Source organism: Thermobia domestica, chromosome 16, assembly GCF_964235325.1.
Source record: "Thermobia domestica chromosome 16, izTheDome1.hap1.1, whole genome shotgun sequence".
Classification (NCBI taxonomy): Eukaryota; Metazoa; Arthropoda; class Insecta; order Zygentoma; family Lepismatidae; genus Thermobia; species Thermobia domestica.
Window position 1 is genome coordinate 136,907,109 of NC_137469.1, and position 18,216 is coordinate 136,925,324.

The 18,216-nt window shown below is 37.3% G+C and overlaps 1 protein-coding gene across 1 annotated transcript in view; it reads right to left on the reverse strand.

The window, feature by feature from the left end:
* The window catches only part of LOC145673451 (uncharacterized), a 94,636-nt gene that overhangs the window by 69,389 nt on the left and 7,031 nt on the right, over positions 1 to 18,216 (reverse strand). The window contains exon 2 of the mRNA XM_081743163.1: positions 2,741 to 3,831. Coding sequence (XP_081599289.1) covers positions 2,741 to 3,810 — 1,070 coding nt within the window. The 5' untranslated portion in view covers positions 3,811 to 3,831. The remainder of the gene's footprint in view (positions 1 to 2,740; positions 3,832 to 18,216) is intronic.

Consider the following 18,216-nt stretch of genomic DNA (forward strand, 5'->3'; position numbering starts at 1 on the left):
GGGTTGTTTCTCTTTGCTCGGTTTCAGTGTTTCTGAATCTGGTTCTAATCCCAATGGGTGTTTTTTCCAATTTTTCCGTTATTCTTGCCATACAGTTTCTATACTATTTTTTAAAATTTTATTCGCTACTTTCGTTTCTTCAAGAGACGTCTCATCTTGGGAAGTCCTTTAGTGGTCACCCTCCGTTTCCGACAATTTCCGAAACATCAGGTAAACGAAAAATCTCAACTTCTGAAGCATAGCAAATTAGAATTTACACGAAGTATCACAAATTAATGATGTGAAATACGTCTATCAGATATTGGTTATTGCTGGATATACTTTCGTTTCGAAAATTTCTTGACGTAAAGATATCGTGATAAGACAGCTTTACACAAAAAGCATTCCAAAAAAGTTCCACCTATTTTAACCGGTAGAGTGCAACAAAAGGAAACTAACTATGAGTAAGTGACAAAATATGAACCTTCATATTCTGTAAATTTTACTGCAAGTAAAATAGCAGCACAATCCCTTTTAACTGCATTTGCGTCTGTAACAATCATGTTTCAATATCTTGAACTTTGTAACGTACCGTTACACTTTTCAAAAAAAGTAATATTCTTTGTTGCTGTTTGTATTATGTATTTAAAACACTAAGGAAATTAACTACTGTTAATTTACATTACCAAAGAAAAAAGAAAAAAATATAAAATGTAAAAAGATTTCCTTTCTCCCGTGCGACCTTACGGTCGAGTTATTTTCTCCCGTGCGCCCTTACGGTCGAGTTAGGATTACTAGTGGTGACCTTTGGTTCTTTGCGCATGACCGCAGCTGACTTCTCCAAGCTCCCACCTTTGTGTGGTAACTTGGAAGGAAGCTGCCCTGTGGATTGAATCATGGCTGGGGATTGCTGTGCTCGTTACGAATTTTGTACTTGTTGGATTGCTTGTGACCTCGCTTTGTGTGCTTGCATGTTTCTATGTGGTCTCGCTTTCCATGCTTGTCAAAATGGAGTTGCAGTGAAATAGGAATCCAGTCAGTTGATAAAGATTATTGGATTTTTCGACGAAATATTATTATTATTTGAAGAACAGTGCAAAACAAGAATAATTTGTGCTATGAGGAGTGAAGTGTTGTTCGAGTTAAAATATTACGTATTGGAATTGTGAGAAGTAAGCTATTTTTCGTGTGCTTCTGTTAATTGCTGTTTGTTTGTTATAGCTATTAATTTTTTTTTTAATTAGTAATGGAACTGTATGCATGAGAGGTAACTAATTCTTTTCCCTCTTGGGATTTTAAGTGGGTCTGATTTCGGACTCCGGTGGTCCCCAGGCCCGGTGATTTCTCTTTGTGCTATTTTCTCCTCATAAATGAAAATTATTCTTGTTTGCATGGAGTAGTCCAAAGCCAGTGGAAGCCAGGAATTATTCCTGAGAGGTAATATAATACTAAGGAAAAAATGAGGTGAGTGTTAAAACTTTGTACTAAGTTAGTTCCTGTTTAAGTCCAATGTTTGTGACGTCTTGTGTGGGTTGTGTTATTGCCTCCAAAATTGAGAGTAATTGGCTTGCTTAATTCTCAAAGAATAAGGATTCATTACGGTTGTCCCTGTTCCAACTGAAAATCCAGGGGAAGCGAGGTGGAGGGTTTGGACCCAAAACCTCAGTTATATGAATGTTGTCTTTTTCAGGTTTGGTCACCAGAATCTGCGATTTCAAAAATTATTTTCTTGGAATTATTACGCGTGAAGTTAAAGGAAAAAAATTAATATTTTTTTGATTAAAAATAATTAGAGAGGAAATAATTTGCTCAGAATTAGTTTTCGAATCGCAGGCATCGGAATATAAGTAATATAATTATTGGAAACGATATTTTTTTCTGGATTTAAGGAAGTTATTAATTTATTTGTTGGAATATTAGCTGCTTTAATAATTTCTTGACTTGATCAGAGAGTACAAATACAGGAAGGAAATCTTTACTAAAAAAGGTAGAAATAAATTAAACTTGATAGTTCGGAAGTTTTAATAGGTAAAATTTAGGTCTGAAGAAGGTTAGGTCCTGGACTGGCCTCAAACGTTAGTGGATAATCTGGATTTGTTGCATTTAATGGAAGAGGTCCTAGACTGGCCTCCGACGTCTGTAAACTGAATCTGGAATTTTGTTACCTTTAATGAGAGAGGTCCTGGATTGGCCTTTGTGTGCATTGTATCCAATGATAATTGAAATTTCATCCAAGAAGAAATTGACATAATTATTTCAATACAATTAATTTTTTCAAAATTAATTTTTTTGACTAAAGTTTACCAGGAAGAAGAAGAATTTAATTTTTTTGAATCTGTATTATTAATTGTAAATAAAATTTTTAACATTTTTAAAATTTTTAAAATTTTTTAACTTTCAACAATTACAAAAACAAAAACATATAATTTATGTTTGCTGCAATTCTACTTAATGCAAGATTACAAATTTTCTGAAGGACAGCTGAGATTTTAGTAGTTTTCAGCGCAACTATAGCAAGAAGTGTTGACAAATTATACTAATTTTACCAAAAATTAGTAAAATCGGTATGACAGGCATTGTGGGAAGTATTATTTGTAATGTTAAATACAACGTAATATAATAATACTAAACAATAATTTGAATTTCTTGTGAACAAATCTAAAGATTAGGATTTTCAGATAAGTAATCTTGGATTCGGCTTTGAAATCTTTGAAAACTGCCAATATTATGAACAACTCCGACATTAAGTTCCTCCACTTACCTTTTTGAACTGGAAGAAGGCGGTACCTTCCTTGCCTCATCTTCCGACTCACTAGCACTGACACCACTTCCTCCAAAACTGCTTCTCCGGCCCCCAACATCAATCAACTTTGGCGCCGGTCTGGCAAATCTTGAACGATGTCTCACGGGCGTCGTCTGACTCGCTGGCTGCTCATTGTTCTCTTTCTCCGCTTGTCCAGCCTCTTCCAATGGAAGATCCGCTTCAACCTCGGAGATCACCTGCTGAGGAATACGCTGCATACCCTCTTCGCCAACAGACGTTGATTCTGGCAGCACCTCTTGCCCGGCTTCACAAGATTTAACAGCAGTCCCTGTCGGGATTCTTGTTATTCCAGGTATGCCTACGTTCTGGTGTTCATCCAACCCTTTTGTACTATCATTTTGATAATCAAGTGCCTTAGTAACATTACTTGTGTATGTTCTGATTTCATCTGGTGAAGTAATGCGGTCACAAGTTTCTGAAGCAGAAGGTAAGAGAGCAGACTCTGATTTATCACTTTGGCAATATTTTGGCTTCTCCACATCGGAAGTTTTATTACTCTGCTCACTTGAGCCACTAGAAGGTACTGATTTATCATCTGCCTCTTGGATTCTTCTAGCATTTGAAGTACTGACACCGATATTTGGCTTTAGTTTTATTCTACCGCGTCTTCCTGTTAACTTTAATTTGTCTGTTTCATGTGACGAAGTGGCTTGTTCCTTCGAATTGAGACTTTCCGCATTTACTTTGCTTGAAGAAGATTCGTCAATCTTCTCTTCTTTACTAACACTACATGCTATTTCCTTATCTTGAAACGATGACGTTGATGTTTCATATTCAGCTGCTGCTTTGCCAGTTCCCTCAGTTAGGCTGTTGTTCTCTTGTTTTTCACTTACTGAGGCCGATTGGCTCTGACTATTATTTGTATTGTCCTCTTCCGTTTTCACCACTTTCACCTCAGGTTCTGGCTCAGATGCAATTCCCGTGCTGACACTGGCTGTTGGTTCTCCAGTTTTTCTTCTGACAGGCAAGTTAGCTACTGCCTTGATTCGTGCCCGACGAGTCGCCATTGTTCCAAGATTCTACAGTAACTGTAAAGACAGAGAAAAAGGTAATGAATGTTCTGCGAAGCAATTTGTTTTCAACACATTTTATCATATTCAACAAAGATCAAATATCAAATGAAGAGGAAATTTTAGCGCTATATCTATATACAAGGGTGGATTGGAAAGTTCATGGCCTGACCTACAAAATGAGAACATATTTGGATAAGTTATATTTTATTTTTCCACATAATCCTCCTTGACCGAGATACATTTAAGCCACCTCTCCGGTACTGTTCTACACCAGTTTTAAAAAATGGTCCTGGAGCCTTGCAAAATATCCCAGTACAGCGCTTTTCACCTCTGTATCTGAAAAAAGCAAAACAAAAAAGAAAAAACGCTTCAACTCAACAACTTGTCAGGTTTCTAAACAAGTGGAAGCCCGAGGAGGCCAAATCAGGCGAATATAGCGGGTACGGCAACAGTTCCAAACCACAGGAATGAATTTCTCATTCTGCCATGAATACAAGGGACGTGAAGAACGCGCGGATTAGCCTGGTGAAATAACACTTTTCTTCGGAGGATCCTGGCCTTTTAATTCTGATTTCCTCACGAAAATATCGCAGAAGAATGCAGTAGTTTTCAGATTTGACAGTCTTTCCCTTTTCCACGAAACCAATCACGATAATGCCATAATCTTGTTTGCAAATAAAACTTCTTTGGCTTTCTTTGGAACAGGAGATCCAGGTATTTTGATTCCGGTGTACGATGGTGTATCTATGTCTCATTCACAGTCACAAATCTGCCAATGAACTCCTTCGAATCACTTTCAAACAGTTCCAAACGAACACGCGAAAGGGAGAGTCGATTGCGTTTGTGTTTAAATGAAAGCAACTTAGGTATTCATCTCGCGGACACCTTAGAAAAACTTAATTCGTTTATGAGACTACTTTGTGCTCGCTCATAGGAAATACTCAGTCTCGGCTATCAAGGGTTGGCAAAAACCTTGGCTTTTATTGAAAAAACTTTTTTTTTTAAACTTTTTTTTTGGTTTAAATAATTTGCTCTATGTATTTATATCACATATGAACAGAAATAAGTTTGTTTCGCCTTGGTGTTATTATGCAATAACTGGGTTATACTGGAAGGGATCACATAAGCTTAAAGTGGATTCCAAACCGCTTCTCGTCTTACATCCGAGAGAAATTGTCCTCCATTTGAATTCGAAACCAGGACTAATTGGCCACAAATACGATACGTCTGCCGACTCACTCACGAAGGACTCGTGATAAAAAAAAAAAAAAAAAAATACATTGTACTGATCTTTACATACTTGTTTATATAATTATCAAGAGTCATTTCAGAAGGACAAAAAGATAAAAGTTGCACAAGTAAAACCATTATACAGTATTACATATGGACAATTTCAAAATACTGCAGAGTACAGAAGAACTAATTTAGTCAAGTTAATTCACACACTTTTATTAGTCCAAGTTAAAGAAGTACAAGACTTAATTTGCATATCAGTAAGAAAAATACGAATTATTTGAGTCTACTTTGGCTCTGACCCATTTATACATAAATAGATACCAAGGATACTACTGATTTCAATATATGCCTCTCATAAGTTTTGTATGCAGGGTGTCTACTGTAATTCCAAAATTAAAAATAAAATGAAATCTTTCAGTTTTACGTCCCACTGTTATGCCGGTTAGGCTAAAGGAGACGGTGATGATGATTAATGAATGAAATGGTGGAATGAAGAAAGTGAAAGGAAACGGAAGAACCCCGAGAAAACTCACGCACACGGTGTTTGTCCACCACAAAGTTCACTTGGCGGGGGCTGGAATCGAACCCGGGACCCCAAGCACCAGAGGTGAACGCTCTACCACTGAGCCACCATGGCCCCTAATTCCAAAATGAAATTTCGTACCTTTTTCGTGACCTTTTCTCTACCAAACAATAAAATTCCACATTCTCAAGAGAAAATTTGGGTCCGAATTAGGCCTTATTTTCATGCATGTGATAGAAGCGTGCTTTGCTAGTGTCTAAAGCCGACCATACACATATTTGGTGGTGAATTTTGACGTTTTATAGAACAAAATATTTTCCAGTCTATACTTATGTTTGTACAGATAAAAAATAAATCGTGACCCAAAAGCTAAATTTCGTGACTTTTTCTTGACTTTCATCACCGTTTTCTGATTTCATGACTTCTTCATGACTTTCGTGACCGATAGACACCCTGGTATAACTTTTCCTCCCCTCTCCCAAAAAATGTACAGCATTTCGATATATTTTATCAATAGTAAACATTAAAACGAAACAATATTTAGAATTTTTCTTTGATTTTTTTTTATTATACGTATCTAAGTTTCTGATCATCTGTATTAGTGATAATTATATAATATAATTAATTGTTGCATATTGCAGTAAAACTCTTCATAATACGAAATTTTACAAATATTGTGTGCCCACAATATTTTCTTTGATTGCAATTGCATAACAATATTAAAAAACTAGAAGAAAATCACGAAAGAAACATTTATAAAAAAGTTGCTTTTTTAGTATAATCTCTTTGAGTAATGATTGGGGAATTTAGGTTTGAATATAATACGAATAATATACAGGAGTGAAACGTAATAACCCACAAATTTGTGTTCAAGATTTTACGAACGCTTACACTTTTACGAACATTTTTTTTTTTTTTGTTTAAACTTTTCTTTAAAAAAAAAACAGCTTGTTTAAACCAGCCAACCCTGCAGCTATCTCTCGGATTTTGATTCGCGGTCATTCTAAATCCGGTCACAAATTTTATTGTGGTGGTCGACGTTGAAGGCCAGCCAATGCGGAGGTCATCTTCAAAGCTGTTTCTGCCACGTTTAAATTCAGCTACCCACTTTTTCACCATGGAATACGAGGGTGCGGAGTCTCCTAATGATTTTACAATGTCTATATGAATTTCCTGTGGTGTTAAGTTCTTTTTATGCGGATCGTAATGATAGCTCGATGCTCGATCTTTTTCATGTCACAAATTTCCGTCACTTTCGCCGATTTAGTGTCTTATAAACCCCTCACCTGACACAATAAAGAAATGAAAATTGACACAGTGACTACCAACGGATATAGCTACGCAGCTAACGTATACAAACGTAAAATAACTGCTTCCTTTCTAGTCAGGCCACGAACTTTCCAATCCATCCTCGTACAAGTTGGCTAAACAAAAAGAATGTTCCGATCGAATCTGGTAAAATCTAAAACTTTACTTCTACACCAAATGCTGTCCCTATTGTCAACAGTAAATGTAAACGATCTACAGTTACAATTGGACGATTAATCTGAATACAATTTTGTTACGATTAACTAACACTTCTCTATGCGAAAACCACTGAGACTTTTAATTGTACAGGCAACACAACATTTTTCAGATAACTACATGGGGTATAAGTTGGAGCAGTTTCTCGATGATTAAAAAAGAAGAAAACAACTGCAATGAAGGAAATAGTGTAAATTTCTTGAAGCATGTGTAAAGAGTAGCGTTTTACATTGTTTTATATTAGTACCAAGATTAAGGGTAGTGTGTGCAGTACGCACCTATATTTCCAAAGTTTATTGCTGGTTTTAGTGCTTTTTCAGAAAAAGAAATTAAGCTAAACAAAATGCAAAAATATTTGTGAAGCTGAAATTCTTCATTAGTGTCTGGCTGTCAAAGTCTTCATTAGTGTTCGAAATCATACCCGGAATATAACCATCCCATTAGAGCACAAAATAAACGAGAGTTAGTTAACTTAGTATAGTACTTCAAACACGCACTAAAAGATTCGTGTTATAATAGAGATACAATCAAGAGCAGCTTCATATACAGTCACAATGTCAGGTAGGTGCCTTCCCAGTTAATACGAAAAATGAAAATTAATAAAATAAACAATTTGGACATTTATTCCTGTATACAAATGGAGAGCGGTGGGAAGGTTTTAGAATCCAGGTCCAGAATATAGGTTAGCAGATAGGTTGGTTCCTTCCTGTACCAAAGTTTAATATTTAATTTACATAGTATTGCCGAAGGAGCGTCAGCGAGAAAAGGCGGGTTAGAGCCCCACAGAACACGTTGATTTCTGTCTTTACTACAACTAAATGGGAAGGGGGACTTGCGTTCTAGAACCCTGTCGAGAGCGGTCAAACAATAATGTTAGTTATTTTAATATGGAGTCTGTAGATCTGATTGATGATCATGAGATTTGGAAACAGCATAAGTGAAAATGTTTTATGTTAGTGTTTACGTCTTTTGACTTCGCCTTTTCTTACGTCAGCCTACCTCAGAGATCAACCCTTTGAACGCCTGCCCTGACGTACATTGTAGTGACACTTTTAACAGGAGTAAAAAAAAGAAGTGCTTTCTACCTACCTCCCTGTGGTCGGTGGGATGGTGGAGCCTATCAGCTCTGTGCTCGTTTTGCACGCTCCACATAACAGATGGGAGGAAAGACCTGCTTGTAGTGGGAAAAGACTGACTCATCATGCCTCATTCCACGTCAAATCACCCAAGCCACGTTACCCACCAATTCAGATTTTAATGAAACTTCGTGTACTTGTTAACACTACTAAAGTATGAAAGACCTGTACAATTTTTCTTCCGAAATCCTAATAGTTTGTGAGAAATACGAGACCAAAGTTTCAGAATTTTAGGCATCCCGGTCGTTCTCGAGGCTATCTAATATTTCGTAGAGCTTAATACAAAAATTCATATCTCAGTATCTAAGCAATGTATCACTTGGAAATTTCTATTCGAGGTTTATATAAGTCTGTAGATAAAAAAAAAACAAACAAACAAAAAAAAAAAATTGCTGTACATTAAGGGTGAAAAACGCACCCTTGCACTTCAAAATAGTTAATTTTTTGTGTAAATTTCTAATTTTACATAATGCGCATTATCGCTGTGAGGCGGACCAATTACACTGCCGCATTTTTTTTTAATTGAACCTTAAGGTATGTTCTAAGAGACTATAAAATAAAATTAGTGTTTTTTTTGAATGCTTCGGTTAGTATTTCTCGTTTAACCCTTCAAGGTCAACGCGCCAGCTTTTCATGTCATCTGTAAAGTGTTATTGCCATTGATGCAAGCAAGGCATTTGCACATCATTGCTCGATTCACTCACACCGGTCTCAAGTAATCACTAAGTATACGTGTTGTTTGTGTTGAAGTGTGTCGGGGTTCAGAGAAGCGGGATAACCAGGCTAGAAACATTCATTCTCGAGATTTTATAGGTTTTTTTTTTCTGTTTGCTGACCTATTAATATAATCAAAGTGAATTTAATGTTAAAATTGAATTAATTTTCCAAATCTACAGTTCATTATCTTTCAAACAAAATAGAAATGAAGGTAATATAACAGCCAATTGGAAGCCAGTGTCAGATAAAAGTCCTGCCAACCAAACTTGACCTAACCATACAAGCTGTGTCATAATGCAAAGTTTTGTATGACTTGAAGAGTATATATATATTTATTTAATAAATTTGTTGATATATGTATCTATAGTGTCAAAGATTTTACGTTCGTAGTTGTTAAATATACAGGGTGTCTTAAAAGTCCCATGACATAGGGTAACTGTTATTATCATAGTTACAACAAAATGTAAGAGGAAAAACAGTTTCCAAATATGATGTTTTCTATCTAAAGTGAAGGATTTTTTTTTTTTTAATCGGACTAGCCGTTTGGGCTGTGTGCACTCTTTATGCGCCCAATGTTAAACGAAAATGCAACGTTGCCATTAATAGAGGGGCTGGGGGAGGTGGATCAATTTTGTAGAAGTATGGTGAATAGGGGTCATGTTTTAAATGGAGGCTGGCCATCGACACGTTAGCGTAAAAGACAGTAACTTCATTCACTTATGTTGTAGGTCCAGGTAAATGGCAATGTTGCATTTTCATTTAACATTGGGTACATAAAGTGTGTACAGTTCAAACGACTAGTTCGATTTAAAAAAATCCTTCACTTTAGATTGAAAAGATCATATTTGGAGATGATTTTCCCTCTCACATTTTGTTGTAACTCTGATAATAACCGAGTTACTCTATGTCAAGGGACTCTTGAGACATCCTTTACACAAGGACAAATGTTCGTTTCATGAGCACCCGAATAAAATACCTTCTTCATCTGAAGTTCTAAACTCACTGTTATTTTTAGAGTTATTGTGCAGTATTTGAGACGAAGTGAGATTGACCGAATTTGCAACTGTGGGAGGGGAGTAAAAATGAAATGAAATGTTTCAGTTTTACGTCCCACGTTTATGCCGGTTAGACTAAAGGAGACGGTGATTATGAGAAATGAATGAAATGGTGGAATGAAGAAAGTGGGAGGAAACTGGAGAACCCCGAGAAAACCCATGAACACGGTGTTTGTCCACCACAAAGTCCACACGGCGCGAGCTGGGATCGAACCAGTGATCCCAAGCACCGTAGGTGAACGCTCTACCACTGAGCCACCACGCCCTCGGGAGGGGAGTAAATTTCATTTCTTCATCTCAGAACTTTTAGCTGTGAATGTACACGATGTATAATAAAACTATCAAATCTAATGCAGGACTAGTTACGGATTGAAAATCGTTTAGTTAACGCGAACATACAAGTTGTATCTTGAACTACCTAGCTGACGTGAAAAATCTTGTCTGAGCAATGCGAGTAGGAACATGTCTAATATTGCCTGATTCTGCATTGTGGCCGTACAGTAACTTGTTCATTTCGGTTTCAGCTGTGTTTCTGTGCAGATGTTTTTGTCGTGTTGAGTGCTTAAGGCTGAATACTTATTGGGGTTGCTGCAAGACAGTGTTGTTCATCCTGTCAAGTGATAATTTGGCCTACAACGTTGTCGCGAAGTGAATTAGAACAGTGCGGTGTAGGAAAGGAAACTAAAAGTAAATGCCACAAAAACAACTATACCCCAAAGGAGTGGAATCAGTTCTGATTTGTTAACTAGTGTTTGTGAGCATCATAAAACATATTACTTGAAGAAGTATGAACATTATCAGACAAGCTGTTTTGATCCATTTAATTGCCACAAAAAACCAATCATTAAGGCTTTGCGAAAAGTAAGTGTTGATTTTGCTAATGAAATTAATAAAAACATTGACGATGTAAAGGCTATTCCTGGGCAAAAGATATGCGGTAATTGCAGAAACAAACTTGGGATTTCCTTTGAATGCAAAGACGTGGACGGATTTAGTGAACACGATGTATGTTTTGGAAGAATCTGTCGCAAAAAACGAAACTATAGAGCATCTTAATGTTTCACTTACAGCATTAGGGGTCACCTCTAAAATTCCATGCCATTCCGTCACACAGCAAGCCTGCATATGCTAAAAGAAAGCATGACTCAGCAAGTTCTGCTCTGAAAAGTAAAATAAGCAAAGTTGTGGGAAAAGAGCTTATCTCTAAACAAGATTCTTGTAAAATTTCAAAAGATGTGAAAACAAAAGGCTTATGATATGGATAAACTTCTTGATTTAATAAAGGCCAAACTCCAAGGTAAAATCACTAGAAGAGAAAAAGTAGGGGAACTGTTAACTTTAGTGCCATCTTGGAGCAGGAAAGAGATTGTCGATGAATTTAATGTGAGTGAATATGCCGTCCAGCAAGCAAGGGAAGTTCTGAAGAATAAAGGAATTTTAGCTATTCCTGAACTGAGAAAGGGAAAACAGCTGAGTGAAGATACAATTCAAATAGTAAAGAATTTCTACGTTGATAATGAATATTCCAGAATTCTACCTGGAAAAACAGTGAGTATTTCAAAAAATGTACACACATGGAGAAGCGATTATTACTTGGAAATTTAAAAGAATTATACCCCTCATTTAAGCATCAACATCCCAACATTAAAATTTGATTTTCTAAATTTTGCATGCTAAGTTCTACGTGGTGTGTATTAGCAGGTTCTGCTGGGACACATTTCGTGTGCGTGTGTACAATACATCGAAACGTTATTCTCCTACTGCATGCATGTCATATAGAAGAGACATATCAAGACTTGATCCGTCATCTGGTTTGTTCTGTGTACAGTCGGGATTGCATGCTGAGGCATTGTTCCGAGTGTCCCTCCAGTGAAAATTTGAGGCAGCTTCTGATTGCAAAATTCGAGGATTTTGATCCTGGGGAGGAAGTAACATATTACCAGTGGGTATCAACGGACAGAACAGAATTGGTGAAAAGTACTGTCACATAGGACGAGTATGTGACAATTTTGATACGAAAGCTTATAAAACTTGTGCCACATTCATTTATTTCCAAAGCACAGTCACATTTCTTAAAGGCCAGAAAGCAAAGTCTTGAGCCAGAGACAGCCGTCGTTCTGATGGACTTCAGTGAAAATTATTCCTACATAATTCAAGACGAAGTTCAAGGGTATCACTGGTCTACTGATTCCTGTACCCTACACCCAGCAGTACTATATACACATCTTCCTGGATCTGCAGACCTGACTGTTTCTAGTTTGTGTGTGATATCAGATGACTTGGAACACGATGTCGCATTTGTTTATGAGACTCAGAAACAAATAACTTCTATTCTGAAAGAGCAATTTCCATATGCCAAAAATGTAAATTGCTTTAGTGATGGATGCGCTGCGCAATACAAGAATTGTATAAACTTTATGAACTTGTGTTACCATTATGAGGATTTCTCCTTAAGTGCATCATGGTCATTTTTTTGCTACAAGTCATGGTAAATCCCCATGTGATGGTATTGGTGGGACAATTAAACGTCTGCTTACTAAAGTAAGCCTTCAAAGATGTTCTGATTTTTTAAATACGCCAGAAAAAATTTTTACCTTCTGAGGATCTCACATTGAACATATAAATTTCAGCTTGATGAAAAAAGAAACTCTTATAGATACACGCAAAAAACTACAAAATCGTTTTTCTGGTGCAAAACCAATTCCTGGAACAGATCATATCATCAGTTCTCTTCTCTAAGCCAAACCTCGATTGCAACAAAGCGAATCAGTGCTGATCCAGATTTCAGTTCCATTTTTCATTTTACTGAAGAAAAGACATCTTCTCGAATGAACATCGCGGACATCATCACTAATTCGTATCTTGCATGTGTTTACGATAACCATTGGCTTTTTGGGTTAGCGTTAGGTAAAGATGAAGAGGAAAATGATGTTGAAGTCAAGTATATGCACCCTTTTGGACCGGCTCCATTCTTTTACTGGCCTTCTGCAGGAAAAGACGACGTGTGCCATGTTCCGATATCCAATATTATTTGTTGTGTGCTCCCCCTTTACTAAAGGTACACGAAGAGTATATTATTTTTCAGATAAGGAGGTTCAGTTTGTGGAGGAACAATACAGACTGCGTTTTGCTTAAACGAAGTAGCAAGTTCCTTCAGTCTCAAATAGTGAAATCCAATCACTGTGATTGGCATATGCTGAGGTAAGAAATTGATTTCATGCACAAGGAGTTTTGCATATTTATTTGGTTACAAATTTTCAATTTAATGTAGTGAAAAAGTTCAATTATTATTTTTATTTCATTTTGAAGACTAAAATGTAACTGTCATAAATGCTGATAAAAAGTACGAAATTGAGTTTTGATCTGTACTTTGTATTGGTCCTGTTGTTCCTATTTGTAAATTAAGTTCATAAAAGTACGTCTTCCTAATCGAAAAATAATATGGTACTGCCCCCACCCCCCACCCCATTGTCATATAGCCTTCTTTTCTACGTTATTTGAAAGATAATGGACTGTAGATTTGGAAAATTAATTTAATTTCAACATTAAATTCACTTTGATTATATTAATAGTTCGGCAAACAGATTTTTTTTAAATATATAAAATTTTGAAAGTGAATGTTTCTAACCTGGTTATCTCGCTTCTCTGAACCCCGACACACTTCAACACAAACAACACGTATACTTAGTGATTACTTGAGACCTGTGTGAGTGAATCGAGAAATGATGTGCAAATACCTTGCTTGCAGCAATGGCAACAACACTTTCCAGATGACACGAAAAGCTGGCGCGTTGACCTTGAAGGGTTAAACGAGAATTACTAACCGAAGCATTCAAAAAAACCCACTAATTTCATTTTACAGTCTCTTAGAACATACCTTAAGGTTCAATTTTTAAAAAAAGAGCGGCAAGATAATTGGTCCGCCTCACAGCAATAATGCGCATTACGTAAAATTAGAAATTTACACAAAAAATTAACTATTTTGAAGTGCAAGGGTGCGTTTTTTACCCTTAATATACATCAATTTTGATGGTGTTTTTTGTTATTAGCTCTACAGACTTATACAGATGGTGATCAGAAAAATGGAAACACCTGAACGAAATTGCAACTTAACAGATTAATATGGTGTCGAGCCACCTTTTGCCTTCAGAACAGCCTTGATGCGACGTGGGATGGATTCATAGAAGTAGTGAATGGTAGCAAGTGGAATTTTACACCATTCATCGTGCAGGGCATCGGCCAGTTCTGTGAGAGAGGATGGAGGTGGAAATCGTCGCCGGAGTCGTGTTTCCAAGACGGACCACAGATGTTCAATTATGTTGAGATCTGGGGATTGGGCGGGCCAGGGGAGATGTTGAACTTCATCCCGATGTTCCTCAAATTACGCTGCAACAACGCCAGCTGTGTGAATGGGTGCATTATCATCCTGGAAGATGGCGTCATTGTCCGGGAACAACATCCGGACCATAGGATGCAAGTGGTCTCCTAAAATTGCGACATAATCGTTGGCAGTGATTCGTCCGCTAAGTGTGACCACAGGACCCAATGAAAACCATGATATGGCGGACCACAGCATCACCGAGCCGCCGCCATGTTTCACAGTTGGGCGGAGACACTGCAGATCACAAGCTTCTTTGGGCGTTCTCCACACAAACACGGCCCGTGGTTGGGAATAGGGTGAAGGATGACTCATCCGACCATATCACACGTTTCCAGTCCTCAAATGTCCAAGTTGCATGGTCGCGGCACCATTTGCGGCGTGCGAAAGCATTATGGTCCCTGATGAGCGGTTTGACCCGTGCAACACGACCCCGTAAGTTCATGTCATGTAATTCGCGGCGGACTGTGACTCGAAACAGGGTGGGGTAGGTGCTGATTGAGTTCCTCCATCACTTGCTCCGCAGTGGCACGACGGTTCTGCGTGACAATGCGCTTTAATAACCGGCGTGACCTCTCACTCATGATTTTCTTCCGCCCACTGTTCCGCTTCCCCGATGTGGTTTTCCCGTTTGTTGTTGTAGGCCGTCATCACCTTCGACACTGTCCCACGCGACACACTTAACACAGTACCCACTGCTGTCACACTCACTCCAAATAACCGCGCACCAACAATTTGCCCTCTTTGAAAATCTGAAAGGTCTCCCATTTTACACTACCTCCGTCTGCTGCAGCCACTGGACACTGCTGTTCCACTGCGCCTGACGTAGTATGGAGACCGACCTAACACACCACCAGCAGCGGTGCGGCGCTGCGGGCGCCACGACACCACTGACAACCCATACATTTGACGTGTTGCCAATTACAGGTGTTTCCATTTTTCTGATCACCATCTGTATAAACTTCGGGTAGAAATTTCCAAGTGATACACTGCATAGATACTGAGATATGAATTTTTGTATTAAGCTCTACGAAATACTAGATGGCCTCGAGAACGACCGGGATGTCTGAAATTCTGAAACTTTGGTCTCGTATTTCTCACAAACTATTAGGATTTCGGAAGAAAAATTTTACAGGTCTTCATACCATAGTAGTGTTAACAAGTACATGAAGTTCCATTAAAATCTGAATCGGTGGGTGACATTTCGGAATTTTTCTGGGTGATTTGACGTGAATGAGCCTCATGTTGTTTCAAGAGCGAGAGAAATACATAGTACATTTCAGAATGGTCAAGCTTTCAAATGGCACAATGCGTGTGTGTTTATAATGCACGATAAAAGGGAAATTTACTTAAAAAAAAAAAAAAAAAAAAAAATGGAGCGGTTTTGGCTACAGATAGCAAAATATAATTGACTTTGAAAAATAATATGACCTACACAAAATACATATGCTAAGATTCGTTGCAATATCTAGAATAGTCACAAGGGGGAAAATATCTTCCAATCATGTTTGACAATATAAATGAGATACTATCGAAGAATCGAACCCAGTAACAAAACTCATTCTTCTAATATATATCACACATTACACTCAAAGTTACACCATCCAAAGACCACTCGCTAATAACAAAGCAACAAACCCTAACCAACAGCTGCTAATAGAGCTGCTTCCCTTAGTTAGCTCAAAAGTAACTGAATAAAATTTTCTGGATGTAAGAATGGGAATGGCGAGAGAGACAAAATGCTATGTTCATTTCTTAATATATGCGCATCAACTGTACCTTAAATACCAACAAATAATATTGATAAGTTCTTTTTCCTTCCACTTTCTACGCTACCCCTAAATATGTGGCTTCATTTCAAGCCCAAACTTCAAATGACGTTATCACCGTATGTTGTCGAACGCAAAATGCATCACGTTACAACATTATACCCTCTGGACATAAGACAAAATATCCCTCTGAAATAAGCATATGGAATCTAGAGGATAATAATTGCTTATATGTGCGCATGACACAGTGTTTGTGCCAAAAGGGTTAATAAACTCTCTATGTTTCATCTTTGGCTCTTGACTTGAAATATTATCCTAATATCTACTTGATATGTTTTGAAAGAAAGAAAGAAAGAAAAAAAACTGTGAGGATGTTTGGCCCTTGAATTCCTAGTAAAATAGGGGTTTTTACTCTTATTGTATGTTAACCTCTTTGTTTCTCTACAAAATTGTCTAATTCCTCCTTTTTAGAATGCGAAATATAAGCGAGTGACAATACCAAGTGCAAGGTATGTCTCACGAAATACGGATGGATCTTCAAGGATTCCCTTTTTGCGACAAGGGAATTTCATAGTTTCATTCAAAATGTGCTCAACAGAACATGAAAGCTTGCGATATTTTGAGTAGGAATACGGCTTTAAATGTACGTACAAAATTTAATAAAAGCCACTGGCCTTTTTTTTTAAAACCCTGAGTTTTTAACAACTCTTTATGAATACAAATTATTTACAGGTCAATTTATCTAAAACAAGCTCTCCACACAATGAAAACAACCTATGTTGTCCGAAGGTTCACTGCCGCATTCACCAAAGCCGTCCCTTGACTTTTGTCCTTAGCCAACTGGATCAAGTTCCTATTTTGTACTACTATTTCTGCAAGATTTACATTAAAGTCTTCCCATCTGGTCCTTTTTCCGATTGGGTTTCCAGTTAAAATTTTGAAGATGTTCTTCCTTTTTTCCATTCAAGCTACATGAACTATCGATCTGAGCCTCGTAAGACTTAATAATCCTATCGATGTTTTAAGTAAACAGTATAAATTACGCACTTTCTCGATATGTCGACCATCTATTATACAAGATGGACCATTTGCCTTGATATGCTTTTGTAAGTTTTAAACTAATGGACCAAAAAAAGAAAAAGAAAAAGCATATCAATTGTATGAGTACGAGTATGAGTACATTGTTTAGCATACTCTGTGATACCACAAGGCTAACAGTGTTGTCAACCCAAGATGTTATATTTTTCGTTGAGAAGACAGGAGTTGGGTATCTTGATTTTTTTTATTTATTTACTAGCAGCGTTCACCCCGCTTCGCTGCGGTCACCCCGGAACGCAATAAACTTTGTTACTTAGATAATTTTTACTTTTTCGCTTTCAAGTGATATGATAAAAACCATAGAAGATTGCAGTAAATGTTAACATTATATCGCCTGTCATTTATGTTAACCCGCCCCGCTTCGCTGCGGTCACCCCCGAACGCAATAAACTTTGTTACTTAGATAATTTTTACTTTTTCGCTTTCAAGTGATATGATAAAAACCATTATAACGCCTGTCATTTATGTTAACCCGCCGAGTGACACGGTCATGCGGGTTGCATATACATACGTTTATTTTTATACCTATGATGAACTAACAAAGGATTTGTACGTAATGGACACCTGAATGGTCAATTATCTCAAGACACTGGTAATTGAAAATTAAAGTGATATGATAAAAACCATCTAGGGTCCAAATCCTAATAACCCCCCAAAAATAAAAGAAATTGGTTCAGCCGTATTAGCGTGATGAGCGGACAAAGGATTTGTACGTAATGGACACCTGAATGGTCAATTATCTCAAGACACTGGTAATTGAAAATTAAAGTGATATGATAAAAACCATCTAGGGTCCAAATCCTAATAACCCCCCAAAAATAAAAGAAATTGGTTCAGCCGTATTAGCGTGATGAGCGGACAAAGGATTTGTACGTTCTCTTTTATATATATAGATTTTATTTTTAATTTACAAACCTTGGCGCTTCTCTGAGAAAATTTTCACGCAGCTATGTTAGGTCTTGAG